Raw genomic sequence first — 23,244 nt, forward strand, 5'->3', positions numbered from 1 at the left:
GAAGGTCTCAATTATTATTTCACCCAAAGCTAGTCTTGGAAATATTAGCCTGTTTTTTTTTTTCTTTTAATTTAAAATATTATGACAAATGTTTTTCTATGGTTTTCAAAATTGCTGTTTTTCTTCAGCCACTTTTTTTTAGTTTTCTTTTTAACAGCTGCTGGCTGGCTGGTGTTCTTTCAGCTCTATGAACTAGCAGTGGAGGATGGAAGACAGCTGCACTTTAACTGAATCTGAAAGATCTGAAAATATCTTCTCTTGCCCACTTAATACTGTAGAAATAGAAGAAAAATAATAAAGCAGAAGATAAAGATCAGGAAAGCAAAAGTATGAGAAAGGTACTCTGTATGATCTATAGACTACTGTCTTAAAATTTCAAATTAATTTGGCAATAGAAAAATTCTGCCCAGAAACAAATCACATTGTAGTTGTCTAGATGTCTGCTTCAATCAATGTATAATAATTTATGTACTTTTACAATTCATGTAAAAGTAACATATAGTAATTGCTGAAACACTATCTATTCATCAATTAATAACCCAAAACACATGCCACAAATAATTCATTTAAGAACAGTTCCTCAGGGAAAAAAAAAATTAAAATAACAAGCTTCACATTTTGCCTACGATTTAACACTGGAATCCACTAAAAGATCTGGGTATAAAATCCTGCTCATAACTATATTATTTTATCTGTTTCTAGTAATATTATAGATGACAATGATAAAATTATCAAACATGAGCCAATGCAAATGATAAAATCGTGGTGAGAGTTCACTGTCTTATCTCCATGTCCACTTGGCTGTGTGGATAGGAATCTAGGTATTGATCTTGTGCTTTTTCAAAAAAGAACTTCCAGGCTAGGTATGGTAGCTCATGCCTGTAATCCCAGAACTTTGAGAAGCTGAGGTGGGAGGATCCCTTGAAGCCAAGAGTCCAAGGCTGCAGTGAGCCATGACTGCGCAACTGCACTCCGGCCTGGGTAACAGCACCAGACCTTGTCTCAAAATAACAAACCAAAACAAAAAGCCAAAAAAGAATTCCCATGTAGACTGACAAATGGAGCCCTGAGAGGACTGTGAACTGCAAAAGCCAGGGGGCACCCTCCCCACCCTAAGGCACCCCTCCTGCTAGAAGCTTCTGCAAGTGTCTCAGTGGCTCTGCCCGGAACCCACCCTTCAAGCACAAAAACTGATTTGTATCTCATAACTCTTGAAACTTTCTTCCTTCATCTCCAAGCTACTAATACATAAACCTCTCCCCCACACCAAAGCCATTATGAGAAACATGCAGGCTAGGATTATAAACATATAACTATACATAGTATATTTGTATTACAGTAACTCCTATGAAACACCTTTGTGCTAGTTTTCCTTAGTTTTGATCTTTCATTGTGTTTTCCCTGGTCTATTTTATTAGTAATTCTTTTGTATTTTATTGTAGACATACAATAATGAAATATACACAAACATGTATTCCTTCACCACATAGGCTGCAACACAGTGTGTTGTATGTGTCAGAGTTAAGTGAGCAGGCTTTTCTGTGGTGACTCCTGGGTGTGTAAGAGTTAGCTGCAGCCCCTGTCTAGCGTGTAAGTGTTAGTTGCTGTCTCTGTCCACACCTCTATTCATGTTAGCATATAGTACTGTAATTACATGCTATCTTTCTGGGGCAGGCAGTATTCCTAAGGAGTTCGTTTATTATGTGCTTTAAATGTCTGAATGAAAAGCAATTTAGACATGCAGGAACACAAGGCATAATGCTTTATTGTAATTTTTATAGTTAATATTATTGCTAATTAATCCCAAGTATTTAAAACATTTAAAAAAAAACTTCAATTAGACTGAAGTTTTTCGTTACCACAGACATGTCTTATAAAAACACATTCACAATGCAGTGAAGCAAGACATTTTTTAAAGACTTCCATTATGCCCCTCACCCCACCCCCATGCCATCAAGACAAGAGTCCCACTCTTGTTGCCCAGGCTTAAAGTGCAATGGCGTGATCTTGGCTCACTGCAACCTCTGCCTCCCAGGTTCAAGCAATTCTCCTGCCTCAGCCTCCCAAAAAGCTGGGATTACAGACATGCATGACCACACCCAGCTAATTTTGTATTTTTAGTAGAGACAGGGATTCTCCATGTTGGTCAAGCTGGTCTCGAACTCCCGACTGCAGGTGATCCACCCTCCTCGGCCTCCAAAAGTGGCAGGATTACAGGCATGAGCCATGGCTCCCGGCTCGTTTTTGTTTTTTTAAAATATTAATTTTATTAAATCTCCACTCTTGTCTTTTTAATATTTTGTGTAACAAAATGGAAAGTGCACAAAAAGCACCTTCACCACATGCCAAAGTATAATGCCTATTTTAAGGAAAAGCACTAGTGTGAGCTGAAGTGGCTGCTTTTTTATGGAAAACCATTTGTTAAATCAAGGTAATTGTAGATTCGCATGCAGTTTTAAGAATAACAGATAAATCCCACTTACAGAATCCGAATATTACAGACTATCACAGAATATTACAGAATTATCACAATCAGAATACTGACATTGATACAGTCAAGATACAGAAAACGGCCGTCACCACCCCAAGGATCCCTGACTTTGCCCTTTTATAGCTACACCCACTCCCCTTCCCCTCTTTCCTCTCCTTAGCCCCTGGTGAGAATGAATCTGTTCTCCATTTCTATAATGTTAAGATAATTTCTCTTCAAGATAAAATTTACCAAGACATGAATTACACAGTGACTGAGGCTGCCAAAGAGTGAAAACATGCATTCAGTCAACAGGTGAAGAGGATTTTATATGAATTTTAATTTTAAACAGCTGGCAGCCAGCATGCTGAAAATGAAAGCATCTGGAAGCTAACGCCAGGATGTTATCTTCAAGTTCAAAGCCGAAATCTCAGAATTTCAAGCTCAGGTTTAATATGCCCTTTCAAGTTGACTAAGTTCAAAGTGCAGAAGATGATTTTCAAGAACCATGTAAAAAACATTAAAAAAAAAAAAAAAACCGCCAATGGCAGGTAATCTCCATTAAGGCATTTTTTAATAGCAGCAGATAGCAACTGAATGGTCTTCTCAAATACCACAGTTAGATGACTTCCTTAACCACTATCAGCATTTACTCTGGTAAGAAAAAATAAACCCTACATTTAATTCAACCACTAATAAGTAGCCTTGATTCTGAAGGCTAGTAAAAGTGCAAGTAAACGGTCCACCTGTTACATCATCAGTAGGGTCATAGTATTCAGAAGCTCCACAAACTTTCTCTTTCCTATAAGCGTTTACACTTTTGCAGAAAAAGAAATTCCTAACATTTTCTACTTTCCCAAAGATGTATTGTTCAGTAATGGACAAAGCAGTAAATTTCAACAAAAGGAAGGTTTTTCTCCTTGCACACTTGTCATTGTTAACTATAATAAATACAAGTTGCAGCAAAGTGTTTCCATAAGTTTGTTTTTCCACACTACCATTTTTTACACCGTTTTATTCATAAGAAAATAAAGGGCATAGGTTAAGGAAATACAACAATTACTCCGGTCCATAACATTATTTTTGGTCAAAGAAATGGAAATATTACACTCTAAAGAACAATTCCAAAACTTGCACTGAGCAGAATAACAAAAGCATGGCCTTCTCCCCAATTTCCCCATCCACTTAAAGACAACTTAACCCATTTTGTCAGAGGGCTAATCTTAATGAATATCAGAAGGAAAATTATGGAAAGAACAGTCAATTTGCTATCTGTATCCAAACATGCAAAATTTAAAATGCTGGAAAATTTAAAGGACCAGCTCATGAGCATCTCTTTTGAATTCAAGACAAGTTCATCTAGACAATCGGATTTGACTTGCCTGGATACCTTAAACCAGTGGTTCTCAAACTTTTGCAGTATCAGTTTCACTTGGAGAACTTGTTACAACACAGACCCATCTCCAGAGTTTGATTCAGTATTGTAGGTCTGCGGAAGGGTTTAAGAATTTTGTATTTCTACACATTCATCCACTCATGAGTAATTAGGTTAATTTCATATATTGGCTATTGTAAATAATGCTACAGTGAACACAGTAATGCAGACATCCCTTTTGACACAGTGTTTCACCTCCTTTGGACATATACCCAGTTGTGAGACTGCTGGATCATATGGTAGTTCTATTTTTTTTTTTTCTTTGAGAGGGAATCTTACTCTGTCACCAGGTTGGAGTGCAGTGATGCGAACTTGGCTCACTGCAATCTCCGCTTCCCAGGTTCAAGTAATTCCCCTGCCCCAGCCTCTCGAGTAGCTGGGACTACAGGTGTGTACCAACACACCTGGCTAATTTTTTTTTGTATTTTAGTAGAGACAGGGTTTCACCACGTTGGCCAGGATGGTCTCGATCTCTTGACCTTATGATCCGCCCACCTCAGCCTCCCAAACCTGCTGGGATTACAGGCATGAGCCACCGTGCCCGGCCAGTAGTTCTATTTTTTATTTTTTTGAGGAACCTCCATATCATCTTCCAAAATGGCTGTCCCCTTTCTCTACATCCTTGCCAACACTTGATATCCTTCATCTTTTTGATAACAGCCATTCTAACAGGTGAGAGGTATATCTTACTACAGTTTTTGCATTTCCCTGATGATTACTGATGTTGAAATTTTTTTTAATTAAATACTATTCAGCCTTAAAAAATGGAAACGGTCACTGTGACACCTGGCTGACATTATTAAGTGAAATAAGCCAGGCACAGGAATACCGCATAATAATCTTACTTACATGTGGAATCTAAAAAAGAGTCATAAAAGTAGAGTGTATAATTAGAATGGTGGTTACCAGAGGCTGCAGGGAGTGGAGAACATGGAAAGAGGAGATGTTGGTCAAAGGGTATAAACCTTAAGTTAGGAGGAGTAAGTTCTGGTGATCTCCTGCACAGCATGGTGACTATAGTTAATAATATATTGTATATTTCAAAGTTGCTAAAAGAGTGGTAAGTGGTCTCTCCTCTTACCAGGCTGGGGTGTAGTGGCATGATAATAGCTCACTACAGGCTTGACCTTTTAGGCTCCAGTGATCCCCTTGACTTAGCTTCTGAATAGGTAGGACTATAGGCACATGCCACCATGCCCAGCTAATTAAAAAAAAAAAAAAATTTAAGATGGGAGTCTTGCTATCTTGCCCAGGCTAGGGGTGGGTTTTAAATGTTCTCACCACAAAGAAATAAGTATGGTGAAAAACTAATTAAAAAAAAAAAGTTTCAGAGACTAGGCAGTGAAAAAAGAAATTCAAAAAAATCAAACAAGAAATAAGCACATAAGCATTGGAGGTGACAGGTATGTTAATTAGCCTCATTTGATCATTCCACAATGTACACATGTACCAAAACATAACACTATTCCACAAATATATACAATTATTTCTCAATTTAAAAATAATAATTAGCTTTTCTAACAAGTTCCAAGATGGTGCTGATGCTATTAGTCTACAGAACTTTGAAAACCACTACTCTAAACCTTCTAAATATTCTCAATTTTGGAGTTTTTTTCAAGAGTCATTGGTACCTCAGCAGAAAACACCAAGTTTGGGAGACTTAATGTGTTAAACTGCTAAACTGTTCTTTGAGATATTTCATCAGAGGTAAAATAGTGACAAAGTTCAAAATAATTCAGTGTTGAGTTATGTCTACATACAGATTAGAATCCCAGACCCCCTTTTTCTGAGTTCACAACAATATCCAGGTGTGCTCCATAAGGCTTTATAGGGGGAAATGACTCTTCAATTCTGGCAATGTGAGGGGCTACGGCCCCTTGGACTTTTTTTCTTTTTTTTTTTTTTAGATAAAGTTTTCACTCTTGTCCCCCAGGCTGGAGTACAATGACACAATCTTGGCTCACTACAAGCTGTGCCTCTCAGGTTCAAGTGATTCTCCTGCCTCAGACTTCAGAGTAGCTGAGATTATAGGTGCCCCCACGTCACCTGGCTGATTTTTGTATTTTTAGTAGAGCTAGGGTTTCACTATGTTGCACTTGTTTTTTCAACTTTATTTTTTTGATACAGAGTCTTACTACACTGCCCAGGCTAGAGTATAATGGCAATTTACAGCACTATCATAGTGTGCTGCAGCCTTCAACTCTTGGGCTCAAGTGATCCTCCCACCTCAGCCTCCTGAGTAGCTGAGACTACAGGAATGTACCACAATACCTGGCTGCCTCTTGCACTTTTATTTAGTAGTTCTCCTCAAATGGTACAGGGACTGCTTCATAGTGGTCTCTGGAAAAAGTTCTTTGTTCCAATTCTCGTATCAGTCACTTCACAATATGAAAAATATACATAAAATCTTGGTATGTTCAAATTAAATAGATCTTAGCCTCAGGCTTCATGTTTTCCAGAATTGTTCTATTCTATCCATGACTCACAAGATTCCTGGTAATGGGGAGGGTGAAATGGCATTTGTGGAATCTCAAAATGCCTACATAAGCCAATTTTCCACTTCTTCCCCATTATTTTATTAGCTCATATGTTATTAAGAGTAAAAAAATTCATCTCGGTATTGGTTTTAACTTTTCACCTTGTATCAGAGGTGTAATAGCCATAAAATGGCCAAAGAAGGGAAGAAGATGGTCAAAAGGTATAGACAAACAGAAAATTCAGCTCTAAAAAAATGGCCAAATGACTCTATTAAATGAAAAATCAGCAACATCATTTAACAGCTAAAATTTATCAAACTGAGCTTGTTGCTAAAAATAGAGATGTTAATAATATACATAGTCCCTGCCCTCATGGAGCTTTATTTACTATCTTGCAGAGAAGACCAACAGAACAATCATTATAAGTGTGAAGAACATTCTAAAGGAATTCAGGTTGCTGTGGGAACTGAGACCTAATCTGCCCAAGTGGAGTAGGGAGATATGTGTGGAGAAGGCAGTGTCAAGAAAGGTTTCCCAATGAAACTGACCTCCGCCACACAATTACTTAGTTTATTAAGTCATGACCATGTGCTATACATGAAGGATAAATAAGAGTGGGCTAGGCAAAGAGGGAGGATAAACAGGTACAGATAGAGGAAACGTGCACGAAATGTTTCCACTAAACTCAAGCACACAAAGCATGCAAGAGCACAAAGGAAGTTGGAAAGGGAGGCAAAAACCAGAATGTGCAGACCTCTCTAGAGGACTTCCCAAGAGCAATGAAAAGCAGGACAAGAAGATCATGTCTGCATCTTAAAAGATCCCTCTCTGTAGACAATGGACTGAAGGGGGTGACCAGCCAGGAGGCAGCTGCTGCACTGCAAGATGAAATGCTGGAAGGTTAGCACAGGGTGAGGGGGAATGTGGATGGAGAAGACATATTCATAGTGTTTTTTAAATAGTGAATTTTGGTTTCCATGTCAAATGCCTCTATTTTCTAGATCTAACACAGGGCCCTTAATTTGTAGGGGCCTCCGTTTCATTGCTTATGCAGAACTAAAATCTTCCCTATATATTAATATTTTTTAAGTTTACTATGAGGATCAAAAAAAAAATCATCTCCCTAAATAACTGCTGGTACATATTACTTATCCAATACATTTTACTCTTCAAAACTCTTAGCTCCACTTCCATTTCTGGCTAGAAGAGGGATATGTATCTCTGTGCTGAGTTGAGAAAAAAGAACACTGCATCACAGCTGATATAACAAGCAGTAAAGAATGTCTATATTGGAATTAGTAAGGAGAATTGAGCACAGTTGTTAGAAAAAAGGCAATACTCTCTTAGCCAAGAACAACTGCAGCAAAATGTAACTTTTAAAAGGATACAATAAAAATGACTTATCTAGAAATAAATCTAAGATGTGCAAGAGCTATATGGAGAACTTAAAAGTATACTACATAATATTATGCTCAAGAGCATACTATGTCGATCTTCCCCAAATAAAATCAATGAAATTCCAATAAATTCCCAAAGTCACAAGACTTAACAAGGAAATCCTAAAGTATATAATCTAGAAATCACAAAAACGTAATGCTGGATAAACATAAAAAAGTCGTACAGGGAAATTCCAATATCATTATATAACATTTTAAAATATAAAAAAATTACGTAGTCATGGGCTCATACATATGCAATAATAATATAAAAACATGCATGAGAATGATAAGCGTCAGATTCAGAACAGTGGTTATCAAAGAGAGCAAAATTAGAGGAGCAAAAACAGGGGGTCCAGTTTACATGTAATCGTTTATTTCTTAAAATAAGTAGTGGATACAAAGATACTTGTTATACTATTCTCTAGTCTTTAAAATCTTTTTTTGGGGACATGTCTTAAATATTCCACAAAACTACAGAATGCCTTTTATTTGAAAACCATGCTATTACATGATCTAGTTTAGCAATTCCCAAACACCAATTCAATAGACATTAGCAACACTTGAAGTACTTGTTAAAAACAGAATACCAGGCTATTCCAGGATCAGGATGTCTGGGAGGAGAGCCATATGATTCTAATGTACAGCCTTAGTAACCCAGTAACTATTAACAGCCAACCATCAACAAAATTGGTCCCAATCTGACAATGAGACATTTAAGTGCATGAATATCTAATCACTTTCTAATGATCCAACTGTCTAGAATGCAGATTCTAACTTGAGGGCAAAACTGTACAAATTTTGATATATGTCCTTTACCATACCTCTCAAAAGACTACACATATAAAAACTAGGTGTATTTTATGAAGTAACAGTATCAAATGATTCCACAGATGAATGGAATTCCTTTATATTCACTACAGGAAATATGCCACAGCAGAATTCCACCAGAGATGATAAAAAGTGCTGCTCTTAAGTTCAAAATCGTTGAAGTCACTGGCAACTGCCCTCATGCTGTACTTCCCTCAAGCATATAGACAGCAATACTGCACTTCTAATTTTCTTCCCTTAGAGTACAATTCATAGCTAGTTTTATCTAGAGACATGCAGAGAACCATGTGAGACATAAAAAATAAATTTAGAAAGAAAACAATTTACTAAAAATTAGAGGTATTAGTACTGCAATGACAATTGTCATAGCCTGCTCCTAAGAAATAATGTTAACCAGAGATAACTAAGCTGTTAAAATGTACAAAATATTCAAAGGCCTTCTCTCTCTTACAGACACACACACAGTTTCCATGAATATTTTTAAATTATAACTAAAAACAAGGAAGGAGATTATTTTGATGTTCTAAACAACACAAATCCTGTACTTGGCACACAAAGCAGATCAACATAAAAGGACTCACTTACCAGGACTTTCTACTCGCTTATAGTGGTAGGGATTGATGCAGACCTCCTTCTGCTTGGAACCAAAAGGAAACTCACAGCATTCCAGTGGTTTTAGTTCATGATGGCTCTGAAGATCGGGCCAGCGCCACACACGGCAGTAAATGACATGAGGCAGTCCCTTCCGGTGGGAGACTTGCAGCCTGCCATCCAGAGAGCGGGGAATGGTGACACAGTTACTCGGTTGCCCTGGGCAGCTCAAGGCTTTTTCCAGTTCCTCCATGGCACCTTTCTTTTTCTTCAGTTTTTTCACCAAAGCATCAACAGCTTTCTCGGCCCATTTTTCTTCTTCATCGCCCTGTTTCCACCCAAGAAGTCTCTTCACAGCTGGACTTGTAAAGGAAAATAAACTTGTCACATTCATAATGACAGCACTCGTTATATACTCCTTGGATATGGTGAAATAAAGGAGTCTCCAAATGCAAAAGGACAGCAGAAGAGATTTGTTACAGAGGACTCTCTTTAACTTCTTAGTTTGAAGTCCAGAAAAGTAGAAATTACCATTCCTAGCGTTTCAAAAAATAACCCAAAGTCAGCACCTACAAAAGAAAAAAAAAAAATGGTTAGAATCATCTCTACCATACAACCAAATTTATTAAGGTACTATTTTATGTGCTAGGTACTATTTTAAATGCTTTCATGTATTGCAGTATGCTGTGGACTAAATTGTAGCCCCTAAAATTCATATGATGAAGCCCTATCTTCCAGTGTGACTATATTTGGAGATGGAGTCTTTAAGAAAGTAATTAAGGTTAAATAAAGTCATCAGGGTGGGGCCCTAACCTGGTAAGACTGGTGGTCTTAAGATTGCTATCTCCCTCCTCCAGCCTCTATGCCCATGCACTGAGAAAGGGCTGTGGAGGGCACTGCAACAAGGTGATCATCTGCAAGCCAGGAAGACAGCCCTCACCAAAGCCTGGATTGTCCAAAACCAAGATCTTGGACTTTCCAGACTCCAGAACTATGAGAAAATATATTTCTGTGATTTAAGTCACTCAGTCTATGATATTTTATTATGGCAACCAAATCAGACTAACATATAGCATTGAATGCTTTTCACAATCCCTTGAGCTAGGTAACACAATTGTTGCCATTTTACAGATGAGTAAACTGAGAAGCAGTTTAAAAAGTAGTAAGCCACTCTTAACATAAGCTTTGGAATAGAAGCAAAAAAGTTAAAAAAAAAAGTCCAAGTTCTCAACAGATATTACAATGTTTTAGATTTAGATTCATTTATAACCTCTAAAAATATATTTCAAAACACCTCAATTAACTGGAAGCAACAGGGAGTGAAAAATATATAGTCAATATCTGTTTTTGGTTTGTTCTACAAATATTTCTTATGCTAAAAGAAAATTCCTATTATATAAATGTAGTAATATTTTAGGATATTTCTTCAGTGAACAAGACTGTCTATGGGCTATAGGGCAAATAAGATAGGAAATACATCTGCTTTAAAAATTTTGCTACTTATCGACATAAAAGGAATAAAGCATGTGGATACATACTGTACCAAATTCTTCAGCCAAGTTACCTCATTTAAGCTATTTACTCTCCAGCACATGAAAACATAAAATGTGAAAAAGGTTAAGGAGGTTAACTTTGTACAAACCCTGGCTAAATTGGAGTGGCACGTATCAGACCAACCTCCTTTCAAACAAACAATCCAGAAAACAAACAAACAAAAGCCCAGCTTTCTAAAGGCATCAAAGAGGAACCAAGGCACTCAGGACTTGAAGAGGCCAAGATCCTGGAGAGAGGGGAAATGCAATGAAGTGAGCTGAATATTCTTCACTGCTCTTCCTTTCCAGGGATTTGCCAATAGCTATGCTATGAGCAGCAAAAGGTCTAGGAACCAAGCAGAAGGAGGTAACTAAGAGGCTAAAAAACAAAGCAGAGCTCCTAGTAGTCTCACAGTGCTGAGGAAACACAAAATAAAAATACAACAACAAATGGAGTGGGAGGCCAGCTGAGAAGAAACCCTGGTAATCAGTCTATGCTTTCAATGGAATCTCCTGGAGGAATACACCCTAGTCTAAGGGCAAAAATGAAATGCAGCAGTCTTTACAACCAACCTAGAATTATCTTAATCCTAGCCTGGGTCTAGGTGATGTGTTTTGCTCTCTAACAGCTTGCCAGAAGAAAAAAAAATTCTCTATAGAGACATCAAATGTAGCCACTATAATTTTAAATTCACAGTATATTGCAATCAACCAAAAGTTATCAAGCATACTAGCAAACAGGACCAAATGACCAAAACAAAACAGAATACAGATAGACCTAAGCGGTGACCTAGGTAGTGGTGTTACCAGATACAGCCTTTAAAATATTAATGATTACTATTTAATATGTCAAGGAAAAAGAAGACAAAGTTGAAGATGTTAACAGAGAATTGGAATCTATAAAAAAGAATGAAATAAAAATTCTAGAATTGGCCGGGCGCGGTGACTCATGCTTGTAATCCCAGCACTTTGGGAGGCTGAGGGGGGCAGATCACGAGGTCAGGAGTTCAAGACCAGCCTGACCAACATGGTGAAACACCATCTCTACTACAAACACAAAAAATTAGCTGGGCGTGGTGGCGTGCCTGTAATTCCAGCTACTCAGGAGGCTGAGCAGGAGAATCGCTTGAACCCAGAAGGCAGAGGTTGCAGTGAGCTGAGATTGTACCACTGCACTCCAGCCTGGGCAACAGAGTGAGACTTCATCTCAAAAAAAAAAAAAAATTACAGAACTAAAAAGTAAGTAACTAATGAAGACTTTAAACAGATGAACTTAACAACAGGTTAGATACAGCAGACTAAAAGATTTGTGAACAGAAAGATAGGTAAAAAATACACTAATGCAAAGAGAGGGAAAAATGAAAAATAAAAAACTGAGGAGACATAATGTTCTAGCATCATGTAAGTAGAGTCTTAAAGGAAAAGAAGAAAGACTGTAACAGAGAAATATTTTTAGATACTAGCCAAGAATTTTCCAAAACTGTCAAAAGACATCTAATCATACATTCATGAAGCCTGACATACCTACCAAGGATACATACAGAAAAATCTACAAGATTCAAAGTGTCATATTACCATAAAATTCCTGAAAACCTGACAAAACTCTTTATAAAGGCACGCTACCTTCAAGTAAGTACAATCAGGTTGACAGCTGACATTACAGCACAAGACAATGGAGAACAGAAGACAATGAAATAACATCTTTAGTGCCATATGTAAGTAGCTGGTAACTTAAAATTCTACATAAATTTTCAATCATTTTACAATCATTCAAAAAATGATTGTGAAATAAACATGCTTTCCAACAACGAAAATCTGAGAGAATTGGTTTATAGTAGATTGTCACTAAAAAAAAATACTAACAGAAATTCTTCAGGCAAAAGGAAGAAGATTATAGAAATAAGCAAAGAACTGCAGGAAATGAGGAAGAGCTCCTGAAGGAGAATAAGGGTAAGTTTAAATGAAAACTGACTTTACAAAACAATAGGAATGTCTTGTGGTGTTTAAAATACATTTAGAATTAAAATGCATGGCAACAGCAAAAAGAGATAAATGAAGTTAGCATTCTAAGGTCCTTGTGTTATCCAGGCCATGATAAAGTATTAATTTATTATTATTATAATAAGTTATGAATTCATGTCATAATAAAGCAACAACTGAGAGAGAATAAATTAAAAATTATAACAAGTTAATAGAGGAGTTAAAAAATATAGAATTAAATATGTATATATGATTGGCCCAGTGTGGTGGATCATGCCTGTATTCCTAGCACTCTGGGAGGCCAAGGTAGGAGGACAGCTTGAGCAGTCACAGAATAGCCTGGGCACCACAGGAAGACCCTATCTCTACAAAAGGTAAAAAAGTACTCAGGCAAGATGGCATGTGCCTGTAATCTCAGCCACTTAGGAGGCAGAAGCAGGGAGACTGCTCGAGCCTAAGAGTTACAACAGGAGTTATGACCGTGCAACTGCATGCCAATCTGAGTGACAGAGTGAGTGTTGTCTCTAAAAATCAAATAAAAATTTTAAAAATGATGAACGTAAAACAAATGAAAAGGAGACAACAGATGAGACAAATAGATAATAATAAGATTTAGATATAATCTCAAAAGTATGAGCAATTACTTAAATATAAATAGACTACAATATGACAACTAAGAGACAGGTGTTGTGGGGAACATTATTTAACTATATGGTACTTAAAAGAGACATACATTAAATATAAGTACACAAGACTGAAAGCAAAAGAATTGAAAAATACATACTATGTATATTCTACCCAAAAAACTGTCATAGCTATCCATTCAGATAAAACAGAGTTTAGGAGGTATCACCAGAGATTTTCAAAGAGAAAAAAGAAAAAAAGGACATTTTATAGTGATGAGTTGAGCCACTACACAGATTTTTAAATTCCAATTTTTATGCAAATAATAACATCCTCGAAATTCATAAATCAAAAACTAACAATTACAATGACAGGCAAACCCACAATCCTAGTGGGAGATTAACATAGTAAATGATAAAACAAGCAAACAAAAATCAATAGATACAGAAAAGAAACATGTTTAAAAACTTGATCCAAGTCAGATACATATTATGGCAGCACTCAACAACTGTACAATTCATAACACTTTCAAATACACAGGGAATACTTACTGAAACTGACCATATGATGAACAAGCAAATCTCAATCTTTATCAAAAGACTAAAACCATATAGAATATATCCTTTGATCTTAGTGTAACTAAGAAATCAATAAAAATATTGTTATTGAAAAGAACTACACTTTAAAATAACCCACCTGTCAAAGAAGAAATTGTAGTGAAAATGGAAAATATTTTTAATTGAATGCTTGTAAAAATATCACATCAAAGCCGAGCATGGTGGCTAATGCCTATAATCCCAGCACTTTGGGAGGCCGACGCAGGTGGATCACTAGAGCTCAGGAGTTCAAGACTAGCCTGGCCAACATGGTGAAACCTCATCTCTACTAAAAATACAAAAACTAGCCGGGCATGGTGGTATGTGGCTGTAATCCCTGCTACTCGGAAGGCTGGACGGGACAATCACATGAACGCAGGAAGCAGAGGTTTCAGTGAGCCAGGATTTTGCCATTGCACTCGAGCCTGGGTGACAGAGCAAAAGTCTGTCTCAAAAAAAAAAAAAAATCACATCAAAAATGTAGGATGTGGCTCAAGTCAAAGAGGGAAATTTATAGTCTTAAATGCATATAGTAGAAAAGAAAAAAAGCTGAAAACTAACATTCTAACACCCACCAAAGACTTTTTTAAAAGGAAAAATAAACCCAAAGAAAGAAGAAAATGAAAGCAGAAATTTAAAGCATACTAAAGAAAATCTACAAAATCAAAGTTGATTCTTTGAAAATACTAATAAAATTGGATAAATCCCTAGCAAAACTGATAAATAAAAAAGAGAAGACACAAATTACCAAGAAATGAATTAGAATAGGGGAAATTATTAGTGAGCCTCAGAAATTAAAAAATTATTATAAATAGCTGTCACAGCAAATTGTGCATGTCTATGGCTACACTGTGATAATCTACATATCTGTCATCTTCACTACAGGAAATGATTGTGGGACTCCAGCTTATTATTTTCTTACCTTTGGAACTTGGCATAGTACCTGACACATAGTAGATTCTCACTAAATGCCTGATGAATAATTTAGCTCCCTGAAGAACTTAGAAAGCCAAATGTGGAGCATCAACTTTATTTGGGAGGCTATGGAGAGTTTGCTGTTTTCCTTTTTAAAGAGTTCACCCAAATTTACTAGTTTTTTTGAAGTTGGTATTATTTTCATTTAACATTAACAGAAAGAGAAAACAAAACTATGCTATTATCAAAAGTCACATTTGGTCACAGTGTACCTAATGATATGATAATTTCCTTTTTACTAAAAGGTTAGTTTTGCAAAAGAAGAAGAACTTTTTTCTACGCTTCTAGGAACAATTTGTAGAGGGAGTGTATTTCTTCATATTCTATATGCCCATTTCTTCTACTTCAAAAACAGCTTTTTAACATTTTAACCAATAATTTTAAAACAGAATGGCTAAGTTTGTATCAAAATCACTTGGGGCTATTTCAAGGTACTGTATAAGAACCACCATTTCAGATTTCTGTTTTAACTATTCGAATCGGCATTCATTCAACAAAGCTGTATTAGGCACCTGCTAAGGGCCTAGCACAGTGCTAGCACAGAGGCAAAGATGTCTAACATCCTGGAAGAGCTCACAATCCACTGGAAAAGCCAGTGCGTAAACAACTAACTCCCATAAAGCAAACTGCTAACCTGCATGCTAATTCTAAAAGTGCTGAGATGTCTTATTAGGCATCTTCCAGGGACTCTTGTCAGAAGAAATGCTATGATTATACTGTCACCCATGGCACGAGAATAACAGAAGAGGAGGCCCACATGCTGTGCATTTGCCTACTATTAACTAACTCTAATACCATGTGATAAAGGCTATAAAACAAGAATCAACAACACTCTGGTCTGAATATTTGTATCCCGCCCCCCCTAAATTCACATGTTGAAAACCTAACCCCAAAGGTATTAGAATTAGGAGGTAAGCCCTTTGGGAGGTGATCAGGTCATGAGGACAGAGCCCTCATGAATGGGATTAGTGCCTTATTAAAGAGATCCCAAAGAGAGCTCTCCTCTCTTCCACCATGTGAGAGTGAGAAGAAGCCATCCAAGAGGAAGAGGGCCCTTACCAGGTACCTTAATCTTGGATTTCCCAGCTGCCAGAACTTTAAGAAATAAATTTCTGTTGTTTATAAGCCACTCAATCTATATGGTATTTTGTTACAGCAGCCTACAAACTAAGATAAACAATATATAAAAACAGAAAAGGAAAGAACAATTAATTCCAGAGATTTCAGGACATTTTTGCCAAGAGAAAACATCGGACTTAAAGGATAAGTAGAATTTTGCAATACAATAGAGCAGACATTTTGAGTGTTCATTACTTGACAAGCACTGTTCACTGTTGTTTAATTTGTTAACCAGTTTAATCTTAGCAACAATGCCATAGTATTTACTGTGAAGTAATTACCATCATTTTCTTTATTTTACATGTAAGAAAAATAAAATGGAAAAGTTAAGTATCTTGTCCAAAGTATATAGACAGCTATAAGTAGCAGAACCTGGATCTGAACCCATTTTGCCGGGACGTAGAGCCAGAATTTTTAAACTACTTTTCTAAATGGCTTGTTCTAACAGACACATAATAGAAATGCTAAGGTTTAATCTGGTGGGAGATTATACAAGACTGATATGAAGGCAGTGGCAAGACTGTGAAGAATCTTATCATGTAGGCAAGTGGAGGTTTTAAATTCGAGAATTAGCATAATTAGATCTACATTTTAGAAAGACATCTAAGGTAGTATCTTCAATACAGAAAGAGTTCTTTCATACTGGGAGCAAAAAAAAAAAAAAATTCTAAACCAAGGGCCTCCAAACACTATAGAAGCCAGTTGGGTGGTAAATGTCTTGAGGCCTCTCACAAAAATTAAAGTCAAAGGATCACAGCATTTTGCATATAAACATGCACAGACAAAACAAAATGCAGGCTGATGACTAATTTTTACGAGTGAAGCATGTTTTTACATACAAGTCAAACAGGTAACCTACCTCATATAAGGAACTCAAATGAGTCTACTATACTATAGCCTTGGCAAGACAACTTCTTTTTTTCTGCCCCTTTTTGTACTTCCTGCCTTAGTTTATGTCAAAAGCTAAGTGGCCTTATCAGTTTAAAGTGCAAAATAAAAACATGAGTCAGCAAACAGAGATTTCCTTCCCTCTTGTCCAAATATAAACATTTCACACTGACAAAAAAGTATTCATCTAGTTAAAACAACAATCCAGCAGCCTTAAAAATATTGAGATCTTTATTCCAGCAACTTTACCTTCAGAAATTTACCCTAAGGAAATATTCTTAACCAGAAAGGAAAAACAGTTTTTGCACAAAGATTTTCATCAGAGCATTATTTATAATAGGGAAAAAATGAGAAACATCTAATAATTGAAAAATAGCTAAGTAAACTGCATACATATATCTACTCAATGGAATATTATATAGCCCTTAAAAATTATGTTCATAAAGACTATGTAAAAACTTGGGGAAAACTGTAAGCAGAACATAAAATGGTTATATGTACCATGAACAACTATGTAAATATATCAAAATATTAACCATGACTGGGTTTGGAAGATTAGTAATGTGTCTCTCTCCTCCTTTTCTAAACTTTTCAAACATTCTTTAATGAAAAACTGTAACTTATAATTTTTTTAAAAAGGCCTTCTATGCAAATATTTGCTAATTGCCAAAAAAACCCCACAAAAATCAATTCATTAGCTCAAGCCACACCTAGACACTACTTAGAAATCAGGTTGGATTTATAGTGTGATCTGGTTTGAGAAGTTAAAAAAAAAATGTAGTTTAAAGCAGTGTTCTAAATTCAGAACGTTTTCCTAAGGAGATAGAAATCCTTCAGGGGAAGGATTTCTATCAGAATTGCCAGAAGTGAAATTAGAAAAATACTCTTATACGACTCCTCTTGATATAGATATATCATTTTCCAACTTATGTGTTATTCCTTAACATTAAAAGAAAAAAAAAATTTAAAATACTATTAACTGCTGTGTAACTTGCTTTATATATTAAGGAAACCTAATCAGCCAATTGTACAATAAATGGGCATTTTCTTCATCTTGGCGTCATCTAGTAGTAAAGCAACATTTAAATTATCCAACTCCTGTGAATATTAACAAAACACACTCTCTTCCATTTAATACGTTACAGATCCCAAATTCCCATGGAAAGTTTTTTTTTTAATTACTCTAATTTTCATATGAAGACACAATTGTTTTTTAAAGGGAGGAGTAACCACCAAGTGTTAAAATCCAACTGACACAAGAGCAGAAACTCAAATATCGCATGTTCTCACTCATAGGCAGGTGTCGAACAATAAGAACACATGGACACAGGGAGGGAAGCACTACACACTGGGGTCTGCCAGGGGGAAATAGGGGAGGGACAGAAGGGTTTGGGGAGTTGGGGAGAGATAGCATGGGGAGAAATGCCAGATACAGGTGAAGGGGAGGAAGGCAGCAAATCACACTGCACCGTGTGTACCTATGCAATAATCTTGCATGTTCTTCACATGTACCCCAAAACCTAAAATGCAATAAATAAATAAATACCTCAAAAAATAAAAAATAAAACGATGAGGAGACAAATAATGTCCATCACCCTCTGTATCAGTTTCAGACTAGAGGCTGTTTTATAATTATTGGACCTGTGTGGAATTCAACAGACTAAATAAATGCTCCCATTAAATACTGAGGGAATAATTATATTATTCAATAACATAAACAAAAAATACAGGCTACAAAAAGTGACTAGGGGGAAAAAAATCCAAAAACTTCCAGTACTTTAAGAAAGGCAAATGACAGAAGATAAATGGTCTAATGTCAAATAAAGCAGGCAACTCTTTCTCCCCCCGCTTCTTGTTCTTTGGTTCATTACTCTTTCTTAACAGTTAAAAAAATCATGGCACAAAGATCAAAAGAATTAAGAAACTAAAAGTAAAGGGTATTGATTAACTTCACTTTGAAAATGTTTAACAGCTGGATTTTTTTTTTTTTTTTTTTTAAAGACAACTTTATAAAAATTCTGTTTGATCAGCTGGGTGCAGTGGCTCACGCCTGTAATCCCAGCACTTTGGGAGGCTGAGGTGGGCGGATCACCGGAGGTCAGGAGATCGAGACAACATAGGGAAACCCTGTCTCTACTCAAAATACATAAATAAGCCAGGTGTGGTGGTGCATGTCTGTAGTCCCAGCTACTTGGGAGGCTGAGGCAAGAGAATCGCTTGAGCCAGGAGGTGGAGGTTGCAGTGAGCCGAGATCGCGTCATTGCTCTCCAGCCTGGGCAACAGTGAGACTTTACCTCAAAAAATATGAAATAAAATTGTTTGATCCTTTTTTTTTCTTTTTGGAAACAAGTATTTCCAAGTAATGAAACCACCTATGTGCAAATTTCCAGACTTACACCACCAGATATCTTCTTAAACAGATAGACTGGTCTTGTGAATACACAGAAAATGTATGACTTGAGCTCCCAAAGTATATATACGGTGGACTTTAGAGTGATCATAAACAAACTGCACGAATTTTGTAGTTCACTATTTTTAATATATGAAATCGTTTCACAATATACCTCATTAGGTGCCATGGAGATGTAAGCTACCAAAGAGACGTTGTAGAAAGTGATCAATATTAACTGGCAACATTAGTATTACAGAAACGTATGTGTTATCTATCCTAACATCCAATTTTGGATAGAATTCAAGGCCTGGTGAGATTAACTCTTGCCTTGAGATGCTTAAATTAAAACATCAAAAAAGGTCAGCCAGGTGTGGTGGCTCACGCCTGCAATCCGAGCACTTTGGAGGCCAAGGCGGGTAGATCACCTGAGGTCAGGCGTTCAAGACCAGCCTGACCAACATGGTGAAACCCCATCTTTAAAAAAAAAAAAAAAAAAAAAGTCAAAGGGGAATATGCCAGGGGACCTGTAATGTAATTTTCATTACTCTAAAATCAACTACTGTTTTCTAACCTGCTTCATGTTACTTAGGTACTCAAGTCAACTGTATACTCTGAACAAAAATGGAATTGTCCAAATAGATCATGATTCCAAAAGATGATAAAGACACCTGAAACATTCCTGACACTTATAGAAACTACAGACTCACAGAATATTATACACTGAAGATGCAGGGTTTAAAATGCATAAAGGTTGCAAAAAACATATTATTTCAGCAATTTAATGCCAATAAATACTTTAAAATGTAAAGAGCAATCCATCACTGCTTGCATCTTTCATGCCATCTTGTAAGAATTACAATGAGATTTATTGGTAAAAGATGAAAACCTCGTAAAATGAAAAGGCGATCATAATCATTACCCTAAATAAAATCAGACTGAATTAATCAGAGGTCCAGAAGAATTAGGAACTTACAAACTTCTGATAAAGCTAAATACCTATTACTTAAATGTGGAACAGCAGACAACCCACATGAGACAACGGCCCAACAAGAAGGCTGAGGCAGAAGCATCTGCACACATTTCCAAACAGAGAAACAGTACTCCTAAAAATCAGTACCCCTAAAAATAAAGACAGGTGGAGACAGAACTCTGGAACAAGTAGAACACAATGATTAGTAGATGGTAGGAACTGTAAACGGTTCCTAACAAAAGCATAAAAGATTACTATATAGCTCCTTAAGGAAAATGATAAATCTCTATCTACCCTTAAGGCAGACAAGCAAAAGACAAGTTAAAATTTGCTATACAAGTCCAATGCCATTACAATGAATATAAAAACAGAAATGGACCTAGTTATTTCAGTTCCAGAAAATACCCTAAAGTAGTTTGATCTAGTTCAACAAATAACAATGTTCAAAGGCTTCTTTAACCCAGTTACTCCAATTAGGAACTAACCAGGTTTTCAGATACAGTAAGTCCTTACTTAAAGTCCTAGGTAGGTTCTTAGAAGCTGTTTTTTTAAGTGAAATGATGTAAAACAAAACTAATTTTAGCATCAGCTAACTGATATAAACAAGAGTTAAATTCCTACAGGGCATTCCTGGTCACAAAAACATCACCAAACTTCTAAGACCCAAAACACTTATAAAATTAACACTGAAATAATTGTGAGCCATATATACATTTAAGAAAGATTAATAGAAACAAGATAATTGCCCAATTATTCCAGTTCAGGGTCACAGTGGCCCAAGCCGATCCCAGCATCTCAGGGTACAAGGTGGGAACCATCCCTGGACAGGACGCCATTTCATGGCTGGGTGCACTCACACACACAGACCTACATTCACTGCAATGGGACAATGTAGACATAATAATTCACCTAACGTGCATACCTTTGGGATATGGAAGGAAACTGGAGTAGTCAGAGAAACCCACGCAGACACAGGGAGAAAGTGCAGCTCCACACACAGAGTGGCCTAGGTTGGGAATGTTTTTCCTCATCAACATTATAAGGAAATGACACTGAATGAAATGAGGTTAAGGACCTGCTGTATTTGTACTGGAGGAGGAAACAGGTGAAGTGCCCTGCATTCCTTTTTCCTATTTTAAAACAGCACTTAGCCCTCAACTTTCAACATTTCTCAATCTCAAATAAGTCAAATTTAGCTAAATAAAACTCACCACTAAGCAAAATAAGGGGGGAAAAAAACCTAGAACAGAAAGAAATATGAAAATGGATAAAACCTCGCTCTTTTACTAATTCTAATGTACTTCATAAAGTACAGTGCTTAACTTCATTGCTAAAAATGCTAAAATGAACTCTACTTCGACTGAGTCCTTAAAGGAAAAAATGTATTTAACCAAAATTCCTACACAAGAAAGCCATATGGAGACCTACAGAGAACAGAGAACTCTGCTGATCTCAGTTCACAGCAGCAGGAGAGTTCTACTAACACAAACACCCACAAGTAAAGTTCCACCTTACTGAGCCTCTTACTATTCAGCCTTGTTCTGGTTACTTCCAAACACGGGATTGACGATGCAGAATAGCTAGTTTGATGTTTTTCCTGCTGCAAATTTTTTTTTTTGTGCCAGATATTGATTTTCCAAATCTGGAGAAATCGAGGGTTGGAGGTAGGAGAGAGGTTCAGCTCTTGAAAACCTATTTATAGTAATGCAATAACACAGGTACTATTGCCTTTAAAGCAGAGACACTAACAGCAGGTCTTCCAGTCCCTCCAGTGTGACTTAAGTGACATGCTAGCAAGAGATGCAATGTGGTCCCTCAATAGTGCTAAGTGAGTAGAAATCTTAGGAATCAAAGAGAAAAAGAGTAACATGTAGACTGAATTCCAGCTTACTACTCACCAACGTGTAAGTTCACTAAAGTTATGATATTTCGGCCAAACAATTTCAAAAGTAGCATCCCCTTGATGAAAAAAAGCAAGGAACTTATGATGTCACAATGACAAGAGTCTCTAAGGATATAACTGTAGTTTATGTATTTCAGGTGTGCCAAGTATGCTATTCAACAAGTCTTCACTGTATTAGAAAATTCTTGGAGTTCTTTCTGGTTCCGTACTGCATACACAAATCCTTCCATCCTGACAAATCTGGGCTGCTAACAGAGCACCTGGTTAATTTGTCTTAATCATAGAGATTCTCTACAAAACAGCAGTTGTCACATCTGTTTTGTCTCATTAGATAATTACTTGCATAGGTAAGCAGACTGAAGGCAATTAAAAGTTTTCTTATTGTCCCCAACTTCAACAAAGTTGGCTTTTCTCTATTTCCCTAACATTTTTTCTAAAAGTTATACAACATTCCTTAATCCCACTGAGCCCGCATTCCCAAATTCATGTTTGTGTTGGAATACTGTCCTTCAGGACATGGTAGGCTTTCAAGATATCTAGCTTAAGTCCATTCACATTCATGTCAACTCAAACGCTGTAAAGACTCCTGGCCTACAAATGCTCACTCCTCAAACACAGGAAAGATTGAAGACCACAGACATTTTAAGATTTAATTTTATTGACTACCCAAGGAAAATGTCTACAGTATTTGTCTCTTAGAAAAAACTATTCTGTTTGAGTCAGTTATCCTAGAATAGCAATCTTAGACTGCAAAGAATGCTAAATGTGGTAGATTTCTGTAAGTGGCTAGTTATGAATGATTCATCAGTAGCTAATAAACAGAATTGTTTGAGTTACCACCTTAGACAAGCATTATACTGGTTGTTTTTACAAACATTATTACACTGACTCTTCGCACCAGTCCTTCAAGGTATAAAGCATTATCTCAATTTTACTAATAAACTTGAGGCTCAGAGGTTAAAGTAACTCTCCAGACCGTATTCTGGTAAGTAGTAGATCTACATTTTAAACCAGTACTGACTGAT

The 23,244-nt window shown here is 36.6% G+C and overlaps 1 protein-coding gene across 3 annotated transcripts in view; it reads right to left on the reverse strand.

Moving 5' to 3' along the window:
• SMAD1 (SMAD family member 1) overlaps positions 1 to 23,244 on the reverse strand; it is a 76,329-nt gene that overhangs the window by 33,706 nt on the left and 19,379 nt on the right. For all 3 annotated transcript variants that reach the window (XM_032246470.1, XM_032246471.1, XM_032246469.1), the window contains exon 2: positions 9,235 to 9,809. In XM_032246470.1, coding sequence (XP_032102361.1) covers positions 9,235 to 9,634 — 400 coding nt within the window. In that variant the 5' untranslated portion in view covers positions 9,635 to 9,809. The remainder of the gene's footprint in view (positions 1 to 9,234; positions 9,810 to 23,244) is intronic.

This window comes from Sapajus apella, unplaced genomic scaffold (assembly GCF_009761245.1).
Source record: "Sapajus apella isolate SASKATOON/1434 unplaced genomic scaffold, GSC_monkey_1.0 scaffold61, whole genome shotgun sequence".
Lineage (NCBI taxonomy): Eukaryota > Metazoa > Chordata > Mammalia > Primates > Cebidae > Sapajus > Sapajus apella.